General features: G+C 36.8%; 2 protein-coding genes across 2 annotated transcripts; one reads left to right on the plus strand and one right to left on the minus strand.

The window, feature by feature from the left end:
- Nucleotides 1–936: 936 nt before the first annotated feature.
- CDT1A (CDT1-like protein A) lies at nt 937–4710 on the minus strand. Its single transcript, XM_022290357.2, has 7 exons — nt 4298–4710; nt 4091–4210; nt 3433–3667; nt 2055–2912; nt 1635–1830; nt 1453–1543; nt 937–1306 (listed from the first exon to the last, which is right to left on the minus strand). The coding sequence occupies exons 1-7, from the start codon at nt 4639–4641 to the stop codon at nt 1249–1251; spliced, it is 1902 nt and encodes a 633-aa protein (XP_022146049.1). The 5' UTR covers nt 4642–4710; the 3' UTR covers nt 937–1248.
- A 2906-nt stretch (nt 4711–7616) lies between these two features.
- APG9 (autophagy 9 (APG9)) lies at nt 7617–15387 on the plus strand. Its single transcript, XM_088125239.1, has 10 exons — nt 7617–8098; nt 9969–10587; nt 10709–11029; nt 11349–11571; nt 11842–12021; nt 12107–12313; nt 13049–13126; nt 13209–13279; nt 13688–13798; nt 14327–15387. Exons 2-10 carry the CDS (start codon nt 10010–10012, stop codon nt 15141–15143), a joined length of 2586 nt encoding a protein of 861 aa, XP_087981365.1. The 5' UTR covers nt 7617–8098; nt 9969–10009; the 3' UTR covers nt 15144–15387.
- The last annotated feature ends 34 nt before the right edge of the window (nt 15388–15421 follow it).

Genomic DNA, 15421 nt, shown 5'->3' on the forward strand with positions numbered 1-15421 from the left:
GCTTTCTTACACACATGACTTTTTCAGTTGTTTGTATGGAATATATGACATATACGACTGCAGAACAACTGAGATACATAATCAGCACCAGCCCTGAGGCCACCTGTTCTGATAATCCCATCTCGTGAACCATTTCTTCCTTGAGTTGGAGCCCAAAAATGTTTTCTTCCCTCTCCAGGGCAAGGATAACTTTGACAAAAATGAACTCCTTTTCATATTCTCCGACTTTTCAAGACGCTGCAGTCGAGGTGTGTACGAGACGGGCAAGTAGTAGCTGGAATCGTCGTCATCGCCTTGCAGAGGAAAGATTTCGTCTCGAGTACGAGAGGAATTGAGGTTGAGGTACCTCAGTTCTAGAGTCTCATGGGGTATGTTTCTGGCTAGCAAAGGAGAAGCTCCACCCCAGTTGTTTTTGCCCACAGAAGGGTGCTGGGGTGTTCTAAATTCTACTATTTGCCTCCTCATTTTCACTCTCACCAATAGTAAATACTCACCAACCTTCCATTCAGCTGGTTTTTGTACTAAGAATCTTGGTTCTCTCTTGTCCCATCTTCTTGTTCGTAGATATTAACGGGAGCAAGCTTCCAAAACTCCATTGGATTCTTCATCTGAGTTGTGACTGGCTGTGCTACATTTCACGTTTAAAATCATATTTATTAATGTTTATCCATAGGTCTTGTACTTCAACCATGGATATCTGTTTTCTTTGCTCGAAAATGGATGAGACAGAAGGGAGCGATTATTACAAGAAGTTTCTGCTTCTCTGGGTAGCAATGAATATGACATCTTGCCTTGGCTCTTGGGTTTTTACTTATTTACACAAAACACTCTCAGCTTCTGTCATAGACAAGAGTTGTGCTTCCAAATGCATTAAAAAGTTTGGTATTTGAATTGTAATGCTACAAATGATTCAAAGATGATAAAGACTAGCTCCTATAATCGTCAAAGGAAGTTTTGTTATTGTTCCATGACATTTTATTAGAAGCATCAACTTTGAACACCATTGGAAATTTTGGTAGTTTAAATTTGCACAGAGAGACAGAACAAGGTGACACAGATGGTCATTGTCAAGGGCATATTTACCTAAAAACAAAAGGTGCTATTTCAATTAGAACTTTGTATTCTTCGCTTTTGGTTAATTTGCATTATAGAGGCTTTGGCTTCCCATTTGAATTGGGTACCACTACGGGATTAGATACTGAAACAATGGTGGACTATATAAAGTTTTCAGCTTCGAAGCTACTTTCTTCACTTGGCTTCTTCAAGCCGAGCACGTACCATTTCAGCACTTGACAATCTATCGATGCTGCAACAACAAACCAGACAGGATTTAAGTAACACCCTGATGGGAAATCTTCTATATGTATGTAATGGCGATTCGAGTTTTTGCAGGAGAGAAGTTTTTGCTTTTCCAAAACTATATAAAGTATTAAGAGTGTAAACAACGCTCACCACAGTAGTGAATCCCCACTAGATGCCAACTTCTCAGAAATCCATTCGGGAACTAGTTCAAGCAACAAAGCTAGCTGCTCTTCAATTTCTCCTGTGAGTATATAACAAGTGAAATCAATCAGCTTCAGATAAGTGCTAAAACAAATTCGAATCTATGTATGATAGATGCATTGTTTGCTTACTTCTGTCGACGATATCCACATTGCCAGAGATTATTTTGAATATTAGCTCTTCCTTTGTAATAACTGTACGCTTGTGGAATAAGAAATAAATAGCATTGAAGAGTTTGGGCAGGTTGGCAATCATCTTCCGTCGTCTCTTAGCTTGTGATATTGCTGGTGTTTGTTCTTCTTTTACCTTCCTTTCTTTCTCTCTGATCTGCAAATTGAGAACACGAGAAATTCTTAACATTCAATCCCTAAGACTGCAGCAAACATACATAGCCATGCTGACCACCAAATGAGTAGCTTCATCCACAAACTAACATTTTATAAACTAAATTCTGAAAATATCATAACAGATTACAAGAGTCTTAAATGGTAGTTTCAGTCAGCACAAACAAAGAGAAAATTGCATATATATAAAGCAGATAATGGTCATACCGATTGCAGAAGACTCTGAGGTAGAATATCTAAAATATCATCGTCAAGTGATGTGCTGCTTGTACCATCATCTATTTCATCCTCATTTTTATCTTCCTTTGTGGGAGTGTCAAATATAAGTGATCTGGAACGGGGTGGTCGCCTAATCAACTTGTTTGCTGACCAAGAAGAATCATCATGAGGACTCCTAGAACTTCTTTTTGGTGGAGGCATTGCAGGCGTGATAGCCATCAGCCGAACTGGTGTTGAAACAAGTTTTGCAGGAGTTGAATCAATATCGTTAGTTTTTGCAGATGGGTAATCTTCATTTGTCGAGGTACCTCTGACTGCCATATCAATAGGAGTTGAGGGAAGGGGCGGTGCTGAAACACGAATTGGAGAAGCATAGTTTTCAAAATAATTGGAATCACAGGTTGAGTTGGAAGGTAGTTTAACTGGGGAGAGAGGCTTAGAAGAAGGTACTGCATTACAAAACTCCGTCTTGATATTAGTCTCAGCATCAGAATGAGATGGATTTTGGGCACAAGGCCTTGTAGCTTGGTCAGTTTTCTCCACTTCTCTGCTAACAACTTTTTGAGAGAAACGCCGGCTAAATGATTGTGAAAAATGAGATGCCCCAATTAAATTCTTCTGTTTACTCGGGTCAACAACAGTCCTGGGCACCGTAGATTTAACTATACGGAAACCTAGACTTTCTTCGGAATGGTTAAAGGGAATTCCCTCCGCGTCATTTGTTGATGATATTGCTGGTTGTTCAGGAGCTGTCTCGACAGGAGATAGAGAGTTGGTTTTCCGGAAAAGATCTTGGCTTGAGCGATTGAATGGCTCCGGCAGCAAACCCTTTGGAACTTCGTCAATCTACATACAGAAACATGGCTTCTTAGATCATAAAATATTTGCGACTTCAGAATAGAAATAGAAATCAAGCGATTTTGAATGGCCATGATACAAACGATAACTATAAACTTTGAAGTCAGTGGCCTATCACCAACTTTATTGCTACACTATACAATTCGTTAAAAGCAACATCCAGAAAGCATTAATGCATTTTTTAAAAAGACAATTCTGTACTGACCATAATATTAAGAGATAATACTAAGGGATCACCATGTTTCCACATTTGGGACCAATTTTCATAGAGAGAACTAACATTCTGGGATTCATTCCCCAGGTCCGGCAATTGATTGGGGATCCTTTGACCCCATCTAAGTGCTAGTGCAGAATACACAAGGTTGCGTAGATATTTAGGTCTATGTGACAAACAGTTTCCAAGCTCAAATTGAGGATAACTGAAAAAAATAGTGTTCTTTAAGGTGGGGAACAATGACCACAAATACGAATAAATACTGCATTTGAAATCAAAGCAAATGATGTATACCTCTGGATGAGAACTCACGAATTCTGAAAGCCGTGTGCAAAACAACTTTCTCAAATTCAAATTCTGACTTCCAGTTTCAAGGCTTTCTTGATTATCTAGCACGCCCAAATTGAAAGATATGTGAAGATCTGGCTTCATACAACTGGTCCGCTCATCAAAGACATGGACCTTCTTAAGTTCTATTGCTTCAGGTAAAATAAACTTCAATTGAGCCAAATGACCATATGAAAACCTCCTGCACTCGAAGACATCAAATTCGCAATCAGAAAACACAACACAAGGTCTATACATTGCTCTCCGAAAGGTCATAAAAGAAGCCTCAGAAGTAAATACAAAAAAAAAAAAAAAAAAAACCATGTAGTTGTAAACTAGAATGATCCGCAAACAGTCAACAGGATTCGCCAATATTATGTGGCTCGACTTCCTAGAGTTTCAGGAAAGGAGAAAACCCGGACTAAAATAATTTCACTTCACAAAAAGGATCATACAGTTTGACCAAGGCCCACATTCTTTGATGTTCATAATTAATTATCATTTGAGACAAACAGATCTATTAAAGGAACTTATAAACTCTGTATTAATCTGTAGATTCAAGACAAAATTGACAACAATATCCCATAATGGAGAGAAGAGGCAACGTAGAAGCCAGAAGAATTACCTATCGGTGAGGTATTCTATCTTGGGGCATATATTAGAGAAATTGGACGCTAAACCTCTCAACCGCAACAACCGCATTGCACGGTCCAAGCTATCGAAAAACAAACTCAGAATCTGAAATCTGCAAACACCAAAGTAACAATACTCATTCACCAACAGTTCAAAGTAGATCTAGGGCAGAGCAACCAAACTAACAAAGAAGACTTACTTCTCGGGTATTTCCATTGGCTTATCGATGGCAGACTTAGATCTATTGGCTGGGGTCACATCCGGCCACGAATCTATCTGCCTTCTGACCGATTTCCTCATTCCAGTCCGATCAGGGGGCTGCTGCTTATTAGATTCACGGACGCTCTCCGCAGCTTTCCGGACCTCTTTGATCGATAGAGCAACTTTACGGTTCCGAGTTCTGGTAGATAGCTCAGCTGGCTTCTCTGGCGTCATGGAACTCACAGATTGTTGATCCGGAAGTAGGGATTTAGAGTTTGAATGAAAAGTTTTCTTCGACCGGAACCGTATGGATGAGGAAGAAGTTGTCTCTGAAGCGTCCATTGTTACAGATTGTAAGATAAATCCGTGTGGAAGAAGGGAAAGGAGAAAGAACCCTAGGTGATTTAGGGTACAAATTCTGAGGACTTTATATATGGTGTGTATTTTGGCGGGAATGACGAGCTGGCGCCGCTGTGTAGGCTTGCCACGTGGGTCTCCCGCCAAAACATGCCGTTCGTTCCCGCGAAAATGTCTTGTGTTGTTTGGGAGCGGGGTTAGTATAGCCGGACCATCCGCTAAAACAACACTTGCGCCAGACCCGAGCATACTTACTCGGACTGTACCTCTAAGCCAGCCCGAGCGAACGTTGCTTCCCGCGAAATTTTGTAGGCTTGTTTGGAAACAGGGTTAGTCTAGCCTGATTGTCCGCTGAAAGAATACTAGCACGAGATTCCCTTGGATCTTGGGGAACGTGAATCCAAACAACGTTACGTGGTCATGTTCAGCGTGGACCTGCCACCCTGGAATTTTTATTCTTTTCTATTGCATTATGTAAAATACTAATACTTATAATGTTTTCGAAAAAAAAAAAAAAAAAGCTTATTTATTGCATTAAACAGATTATGCATATTTTACTTTCAATTGATTTTAATAATTATTTGGTGCATTAAATTTAAAGATCTTGAATCATGGTGTTTAAATTCTCTCTAATCAGGCAAATTATTTTCTAATCCAAAAAACAAATTCTCAAATTTCCATAACCATTTTATTTTTTAAAATTGAGCTTACAACTACTTTATCTATCTAGATAATCTTTTGTTTGTTATCAAATTTTTTAAAAATATTTCCAAAATCTAAACCAATTTTTGAAAACAGAAAAAAAAATAATTTTTTATTTTAAAATGTGACCAAATATGAAGAAAGATGAAAAACATATAAAAAATTTGGTAAAAAAACACACTTTTAAAATTGAAAAAGAAATCAATTATGAATAGGGTCAAACTATTTAATTCGATTAGATTAAGTAAACTAATCTTTAACTAATTAATTTTATTGCTAGAAATATATATCAATTATGCTCGTGGCACAAAATTTTAGGTATCCTCCCACAAATATTCGTGCTCTTGTATAATCATATACATTCCTTCTCGTTCCCTTTTTTTCCGTTCATCTCAGCCCAAATGTATCTTGCCTTTTAATTTTGTTCAGTTGCAGCCAACGAAGAGACATCTTGGACGCCCACGAGAAGGGAAGTCGTTTATTCATCACCGATAGAGTAACAGACCAATACCGACGCTGGAAAAGAAGAGAAACAGTAGACCATAGTACCAATATGTTTGATTTGCAGTTGCAATGGGGCCCTTTGTACTATGTTAAAGATTTTTCTAAAATAGAAACAACTAAGTAATTTTAATTTTTACTCTCTCTCAGGTAAAATCAACGAGGAAAATAAATTCTATCTTTGCTTTGTCCATGAATTTCGTAGAATATATTTCGTCGGAAATTAGGCTTTAGACAAACATTAATAAGTGTGGTAAATTTTTGCTTCGAGTATACTTTTGTTTAACCAATCATTGAAAAAATATATATTTTTAGTGTGTTCAATGCGTTAAAATTTATGTTCTGTACAAATTGATGATGAGATCAACCACGAAAAAAAGTTAAAAACCTTTAAAAGAAAAAAATTGTGAACTTTGAGAGGTTTTCTTAATGATCAATGTTGTGCCTTGTCAAAATTTTATTTTGTTCAGTACATTCATCAATACCAAAATAATTTTATAAACAATAAACATGGAAAAATTATTAGTTTACATGACAATATAATGTAACGCAAACTCAAATTAATGATAGTAAATTAAGAAAGATTTTCCATACGTTTTTAAGGTCTTTCCTGACCCTTTTTTCGTCACGAAAAACATCAATACTTGTTGTGAGATACCTAATATTATGAGTTGTGCTTCAAAGTTTAATTCTCAATAATATATGTCATCTCCAATATCCCAAGTCCAATGTAGATGACATATATTATGAAGCATGCTATGTTCGATCGATTAATCGAACATAGGTATTTATTATGTAACATAATAGTTTAATATATAACAATACAAGATATATATTATATAATCTATTTGACAGGTATATATTTATCATACTGTATCAACATGAGATGTTTGTGATTGGTATATTAAATATACACTATTCAAATTTGGTACAATCTCCTTTCCCATATAATTTCTTTGGGAAATTAAGTCATTTAAACAAACATAATGGACTAGTTGGGAAACTTAAATTTGATAGTTACATAAACATCAAAATTACATAGATTGATTGAGAGTAATTTTGGAGATTAAAAAAACTGATTTTAAACCTAATAATATAGATTTTCAAATATCGGACATTTGTGAAATATCACTTCCCATATGACCCGCTAGGTAAAATTAAGGAAAAAAAAAAAGACACAGATAATAGATAGAATGGGGCCAGCGGGAAGCCCAAGGCTGGAACAATTCAAATGCGGATCGTGGGCCTGAAGCACTGTCCGTTCCGGGCCAAAGCCCACTAGCCCAATCTTTTACCCTGCTTCATACGAGCTCCAATATCCAAAGATTAATTCGAAATTATTATTTTTTCAACTTTTAATTGTCTAGTTTTTTAAGGAATTATTTTCCACAAGTACCATTAAAAAAAATGGAGAATCTGATTCTCTCATCCTATACAATACCAAGATTGGGTTCTCCTTCACTCAAAATAATGTAATTTTTTTTTTAAAAAAAACTTTCATTAATTTTGATCACGTAAATAAATACCAACAAAAGTAAAAAAAAAATAAGAACTGATTTTTCAATTCTCTTATTAATATTATAACCAACAACACAACACGTATGAACAAAAGTACAAAAATTTTCAATTAAAAATAAACTTTTTTCACATGGGTAAATAATAGTTTTTAGAATTATGAAGATTAAAAGCTATTATCTCTTTGAATTGTATATAGAGATTTATAAAAATTGAATCTTTTTACAAATTGTGGAATTGGAAGCTTGGTAGAAAAAGAGGGGCAGATAGCAGTCTGCTCGATTAAGGCTCCTGAGAAGAGGAGAGAAGAGGAGAGGGTAAGGAAATTACCCAAGTTCACGTTTCTTCTGGGACTCTCATATTGTTTCTTATTTCGAGCTATATTGTTGACACACACAAAACTCTCGACTTAGTCCAACTCCTGCAGGCTACAGCAGATTAATTCTGTAAAAAATCCTCTTTTCTTACACGCAACCCACAATCAAAACGCCCCTTTGATTTTCTTCCTCCGTCTTCTTTGATTACTCCCTCTACCTTCGACTTCTCAAATTTCGCTTGTGTTTATACGGATTGCCTTCGAGCTATTTGTCGTCATTTGAATTCTTTGATTCACCGCTGTTCTTTGGCCGATATTTGTCTCTCCCTATCATCCAAAGTAGTAATTTCGACTTGGGTTTGTGTTCTCTCCATCTGCTTTGTCCCCTTCATTGATGCTTTTTTGAAGGTAAGCCTCAAGCTCACACCAAACCTAGTTGCTTGTTGCTTCCTCTTGATTTTTCCTGATGATCATTAGTTTGTGTGTGTCGTTTGATATTCATTGGAGTTTGAATGTTATTCGAGCTAGCTTCTTTTGGAATTTGTAGTCGGCAACTGAAAATACCATATTTGGAATTGTTATTGATGATTCATATATATATATATACATACATACATACCTTTTGTTCTGGTTCTTCGTCCGAGAATTTCTGACTTAACCGATTATGGCATATGATTCATGTTGCATGATCAGCTGGGTTCTTCCCCCTCCTCACCCTTTCTCAAGACGAGTAATTTAAATAAATGAATATGCCTATATTCAGACTCTCAACGCTTTCTTTTGTTTTCTTAACCGTTCACGTTCTTTTGTACTTCCATCGCTTGCTTTCCTGAAGTTTTATCATTTTAAATCCTATCCAGAAGAAAATTAGCTTGTCAATTTAAGACATGCCTTACAAGACATGGCATCCAGTTTGACACTACCAGTTTTAATTCTCAAATATTGAGCTATTCGATTTCAGACTTTATTAGATGGTGCATTGGTATAAGTTATAGTGTCATGATGAATGAAAATAAGGTTGAGCAAATGTTCTACAAATAGTTGAGCCAAGAACCACCAATGTGCTATCCAAGTCTATATTGTTTTGTACTAGGCGCTGGAGATTAGCTGACCTCTATCCTTGAAGAGTCCTGTTATCCTCTAAATTTGTAGTCTCAATGCCATCTACGAGAACCAAATAGAGGTTCTACTACCCATCCACCATCTATCCAGAAAACTTTCATGTGCTTACATTTACTTATAAAATCATTTTTTATAATAACCAACTTATTTCTTGACCCTCTTCATAAAAAAATATAAAATAAAAGAACTCATCTCTTAACCCTCTATATTATTGTCCTCCAAGTTGAACTATATGGTTACTAATTATGTAAAGGAGGAAATTAAAAGACTGGTTACCACACTCTTGGGTAAGGAGCGATATTTTCATTAATCTCTAGCAGCTTTGCGCAGTGGTTTTCCCTTCCTTTTATTTATTTATTTTTTTAAACTTCTGTCTAAGCATGCTCATTTTGCATCTGCAGCAAAGGTAAGAAACAGAAGTTTGACTATGTACTATGAATGATATCATTTTGCATCTGCAGGCAACACATTAATAGGTTTGCATTTAAATGTGTTGCTCTGAACTTTCTTATATTTTTTGCTTCTGCATATGATATGTTAATTCCTGCGCACGACCTATTTGTTGCATGTTGTGGAAAACCCCTCTACAAAATACATCTTATTCTATGAAAATCTTCCATTTTGGACTTTGTTGAATTCAAATGGAGTGAATTCTTGGAGGATGAATTATGTAATTGGTGAATGATTTAAGATTAAGTTGTCTGAGGACTTCATCCTAAAGATCTTTCCCCTGCTTGTTTCTTAAAATATTTCTAGATGTTCAGACTGTATGAACTCTAATTTGATTGCTTGTTTAAGGGTTCTTGATGTGGCAGTTTTTTTTATAGATAAAGTATCATGTTAATGGCTATACTTACTATGTGAAGTTAAATGTATTTACTTTGTCAGTTCCTAACTTCTTATTGGAGATTTTCGTTGCTTTATTCTATCAAGCTTGAGAAGTGCGTCCACGACCCCTTTACTTAAGTTACTGTTGACCACCAATACAAAATGGTGGTTGATTTTTGATGTATAATTACCTCTATAGGCTACCTTCTTTTGTACTTACTTATTTTGACCATTGGTAGCTCAAACATTTCTCTTTGCTATCTCTTTTAACTTCTTCCGTGGCTTGCACAACCCTAAACCATGAGATAAACTATCATTTGTTTTTCAGGGAATGGACATGCTGTATCTGCCCACTGTCCATCTTACTGAATGATGCTCAGTGGAAGAAAGGGTACAGATAATGTTGGAATTTTTAGATGGAAAGCCCGTGGTGAATCATCTTTAACATCTGCTTTGCTTAAGGATGTGCCACCAGAGATTGAACTATCCTTCTTTGGAAGAGAGCCAAGTCCTGGTAGTGAGAGCCCTACTGGGCTTCTTAGTGGGGAGCGTTTAAATGTGGAACCAATAGCTGACTTGGACCTATTCTTTGAAAGGCTCTATAGCTATTACTGTGACAAAGGGCTTTGGTGCATCATAACAAAGTGGATAGTAGAGCTTCTGAGTCTTGGCTTTACCATATGTTTCTCAGCATTTTTCTTATTATATGTTGATTGGAATGGTCTCCGTAATGCCAAGTGTGGGATGGATGCAGTAGAGTCTGGAACTAAACCATGTGATCTTGCCAAGGAAGCTCTTCACGAGCATCCCTTACACCACATTACTCTTTCTAAAGCTATCATCCTTGGATATTTAGGCATATTTTCTGTTTATTGGGTCTTCTGCTTTTTGAGGTTTTTTGCACAGCTTAAGGACATTTTAGGTATCCGCCACTTTTATTACAACAGGTTTGTTAACTTATCAATTATATTTAATGCTTTTAAAATATTTCTTTCCCCTTTTAATTACTTGATTACGTGATCATAGTAATACCCAGTCTTTTTTTTTTTTTTTTTTTTTTTTTTGAAGACTTCACATATCTGACAATGAAATCAAAACTATGCCATGGGCAACAATTCTTGAGAAAGTTGTTGAGCTTCAAAGTACTTGTCAGCTTTGTGTGGCTAAGGATCTTTCTGCTCATGATGTGATCATGCGCTTGATGCGGAAAGAGAACTACCTGATTGGAATGCTTAACAAAGGAGTTCTTGCTTTTCCAATCTCCAAGTGGGTTCCAGGTGCTGGCCCGGCTGTGAAATTTGACTCTTCTGGCAAGCATTATCGACTAACATTGACAAAAAGTCTTGAATGGACCTTAAATTGGTGCATACTACAGAGCATGTTCGATCGGTACGTTCATTACTGAAAACATTTCTCTCTATTATTTAGAAAATGTCTCTTGTATGCCATGTGTATGTAAGATTTTCTTGACAAAAAATATAATGTTATCCCATCTATATCATTAACCATTTTATATCTCTCACCTTCACCCTGGAAAATTTATGTATTGGCCTAGGATATAATATTTTTAAGATCTGAAGCTTGAATTAATGTAAGCTTGCTTTCCTACTTATTCTTTACCAAATGGGGGTTTTTAGTCTTAAACATTTTAAAGATTTTCTGCCTGATATGTAGAATATGAACTGACTAAAGCACATTCTTGTTGCAGTAATTACTGTGTTAGAAGGGAGTTCATATCCAATCCTAGAACATTAAAGAAAAGGCTTACGGTAGTTGGAGTAGTGATGCTCCTGCTTTCTCCATTTCTTGTCATATTCATGTTGGTATACCTCTTTTTGAGGCATGCTGAACAGTTCTATAACCACCCAAGTACAGCATCATCCCGAAGGTGGTCAAATTTATCAAAGTGGATTTTTAGGGAGTTTAATGAGGTACCATTACTATTCAGATTTTTTTAACTAAGATCTATTTTTTTAACATTCAAGTGCTCAAGTATCCTATTTGCTAGTCATTTTTGAAAAGTCATGTTGGAAACATTTAGGTTGAAACTTGTGAGAGATAATGACTATGGCATAACAAAGGAAGATTTAGGCTGTAACGTGTGACAGATAATGATTATGACATAACAGAAAAAGGGAGGGGAGGGAGGGGAGAGATATTTATATCATGCAATATTGTAATTTCTGCCATATCTTTGGCAGGTCGAGCATTTGTTCAAGCACCGGATCAATAGCAGTGTGCTTCATGCTTCAGAGTATCTACAGCAATTTCCCACTCCTATTATTTCGATAATTGCAAAGTTTATCTCATTTGTATTTGGTGGCTTTGCTGCAATTCTGATCATCATTGCTTTTCTGGAGGAATCTTTACTGGAGGGCCATGTAATATACATTTCATTTACTCTCAGCCCATGAAATTATTAACTTTATACGTTTAATCTAAATATATATTTCTTCTACCATTCAGATTTTTGGTCGCAACCTCCTCTGGTATGCTGCTGTTTTTGGAACTATTACTGCTATTAGTCGGGCAGCAGTTACAGATGAGATTTTAATTCTAGATCCTGAGGGGGCAATGTCTATGGTTGTTCAGCATACTCATTATATGCCAAAGAGATGGCGCGGCAAAGAAAATTCTGAGGTTGTCCGACTAGAATTCGAAACCCTTTTCCAGGTAAATTTGCTAGCAATTCATCTCTTTCTCTGAGTGGCTGGTGTGAGATTTTGAACTGGCTACTTTTCACTCACACCATCTTGGTTTTATGGTAGAACTCAACATTTAATCAACAAAGAGAGTACAATTCACGAAAGGTTAGAGAACTCCCCCTTCTCTCCCAAACCTAACTACCTCAGTTCACAAAAGCCTACCCTCTTTCTTACTCATATTCTCTAAATGCCCTTGTGCACAACTCTCTTATATCACATGACTTAGATACCAAAGTGGGCCCCTCCTTACTAACTCAGAATCTACCGTTTCCCCTAAGCTATTTCCTTTCATATGCATTTGTGGTGGCTTATCATCTTGTAGATTTACTTTGAGTGGTATGTCAATAAAAACTGGGTTTGCCTTTTGGATGCTGTAAGTTAGAAGATGTGCAATTTAATAACTCCTTTGATCATCGGCTTATTATATCTCTATCTATTACTCTCATCTCTCAGTCTAATAGTTGGATGAAAATTTTTGTGCTTTTGATAATATTAGGATGCATTAAAGTCTAAACTGTGCTGCTTTTATGGTAATGCTTCTTCTGGAGTATTATCCTGTCTCTAAGTCATTAAAAGTAAATTCTTTTTTTGCTTCCTTCTGTTCGAAATACAAAGCTCCTTTTCTTTTCTTGTTTTTCAATATTGTCATTGAGGCTGCAATCTTCTCCCGTTATTTCTCTCTCATGAGCCTTTTCTGATGCAGTACACAGGAATGATGTTGCTTGAGGAGATGGTCTCCATTTTTCTCACCCCATTCTTGCTCGTGTTCGTTGTTCCAGAGGTTGCCAGCTTTTAGAGACCACATTTCATCTCATTTTACTGTGGCCGCTGTCTTTCAGTCACTGATATTTTTATATTTGCAGAGGGTGGATGATATTTTGCAGTTTATTGCAGACTTCACAGTGCATATTGAAGGTGTTGGTCATGTTTGCAGGTTATTATGTTTCTTCAATAGTATTATAATCTTCACTCTTTCCTTACATTTAATGATTTAAGTCTTACTGCATGAAAGAGTCAAATGAGATTCAAAGAGTTAGAGAAGTAAAGCCTGTGGAAAATTCAAAGAGTTCCTTGTTTATTTCTAAACCATACCACCAAAACGTAAGCATAAGCACAACTCCCCCTTTTCTCAAAAGGACTTCCTATATACTTGTTTAAATACCCGTCCTCTAAATAAATTATAGGGCCTGACCCCATACATTACATTAGTCCCTTCCCCTGACACTTCTCCTCCTACACATTACTAATTGGGGGCCTATCAGAAATGTGATGTGGCTTCTCTTAATGTATTATTCTTGATTTCAGTTCAAAACGTTTTTGGCTGCTTCATTGTCTTCTGCAGTTTCAGTGCCTTCGACTTCCAAAAACATGGAAATAGCAGTTATGGGTCGCCACATAATTCACCAGGCGCTGAGAGGAGCTCCCAGGGGAAAATGGAGAAATCATTCTTAAGGTATGATCATCAGCTTTTCTTGACCTTTATGTGGTTGGTGCATATTGTGATTGTTTCTTTATGCTGAATTCCATCCTTGGAAATATTTATTTAACTCTTCTGATTTTAAATGCATACCTGCAAAAGTATCCCCTGCATTTTCATGACGTTGTAGAGAAGGCAGTCCAGTACAGGCAATGAACCTCTACATTATGCAAGTGTTTCTGACATCCCGTTCTTACTTTTAGCAGCTTCGTTAACTTTTTGGTGTAAAATATGTAGATGATAAAAGAGAAAGAGAGACCTGGATTGATATTTATCGTTTTTATATGAACCTCTCTTTCACTTTCTTTGTTTCAACTGTTCAACCTGCTTTAATTTGAGTGACCAACAGGAATAGAATGTACTTTCTCTGAAGATTAGCATTTCGTGAACTTGATTAGTACAGTGTTTTGTGTGAATCTTGAAAATGTGACATTCAAACTATTTTCTTTAAATTTTCTTTGCTGCCTCTGAATCCTCACACATTAAGTTGCGTTCTTTCTGCAGTTTCTGTAGTAACTATCCTGCATGGGAACCAAATGCTCAGGGAAAGCAGTTCCTGTCAAATCTACGAACTTTTAGGAAAAAAATGTTGCAGCAACGGGGACATGTATATCAGCCACATGAAATGTTTCAAGGAAGTCGCAATTTGGTCGGTCATCGAGACAGGAGTGGGATATTTCCGAGGGATCTACCCCGCCCGAATTCGGGAACTGCTAATTGGATGGATTTTCTATGGCTAGATGAACATCAAAGAAACTTCCCTTACCTACTTGATCATTATTATACAAATGCACCACAAAATGTAGCCAATGACTCAGGAAAGATCCCTGAAGAACCATCTGAACATATAGAGCAGAACTCCAGAGAATATTGGATGCCACCCAGCTTCACTCGAGGAGAAGGAAGATATGAAGACTACTGGAAAGAAGACCATCATGAGGATCGATCACAGACTCATCTTGGGGCATCCACATCGGCTCCCATCCTTCGCGAAAGCATATTTCAGCATCAAGGTTTCAACAGTGTAAATCCTACCATTAATGGCCAGTGGTGGGCTAGAAATGTCGAATCTCGTGCACAATCCCAAACAAGTTTCATGGAGCCACCTGATTTCAACAGGTACACTAGTATGAAGAATCACTATGATAATGTCTCAGAAAGAAGCTCAGAGGAGCAACAACACATGGAGTGGAGTGAATTCGGAAAGTTGTCCCGAGTCACCGACCTGGAAGACATAGAGACTGGAGAATTGGATCTTCATTTTGGAGATGTGTACAGTGGAACTCCAGAAACTCCAAGACCTGAACCCACAGACTTTTGAGTAATTGCTAATAATTTATGTGGTGGCTTTGCTTTATAACATGGGATGGCATGCTGATTTTCTGGGTTCTTTTATGTTTCTGTCAACTCTATAGCCAAGATCCTTAAATTCTTTTCTTGTACATAAATTCATCGAACAGATTCTAAGTAGGCTTCTGTTTGGTTTGAAGCCTCCTGGAACCATGGGAAGGTGTAAGTAATGGCACATTCAAGATATTAATGACACTCAATTCATTCTTCCATGACGCCCATGGCTTCTGTTTGAAGGTGAAAGGGGTA

Source organism: Momordica charantia (assembly GCF_013281855.1).
Source record: "Momordica charantia cultivar OHB3-1 chromosome 6 unlocalized genomic scaffold, Mcharantia_2.0 BLBB01000006.1, whole genome shotgun sequence".
Taxonomy (NCBI): Eukaryota; Viridiplantae; Streptophyta; class Magnoliopsida; order Cucurbitales; family Cucurbitaceae; genus Momordica; species Momordica charantia.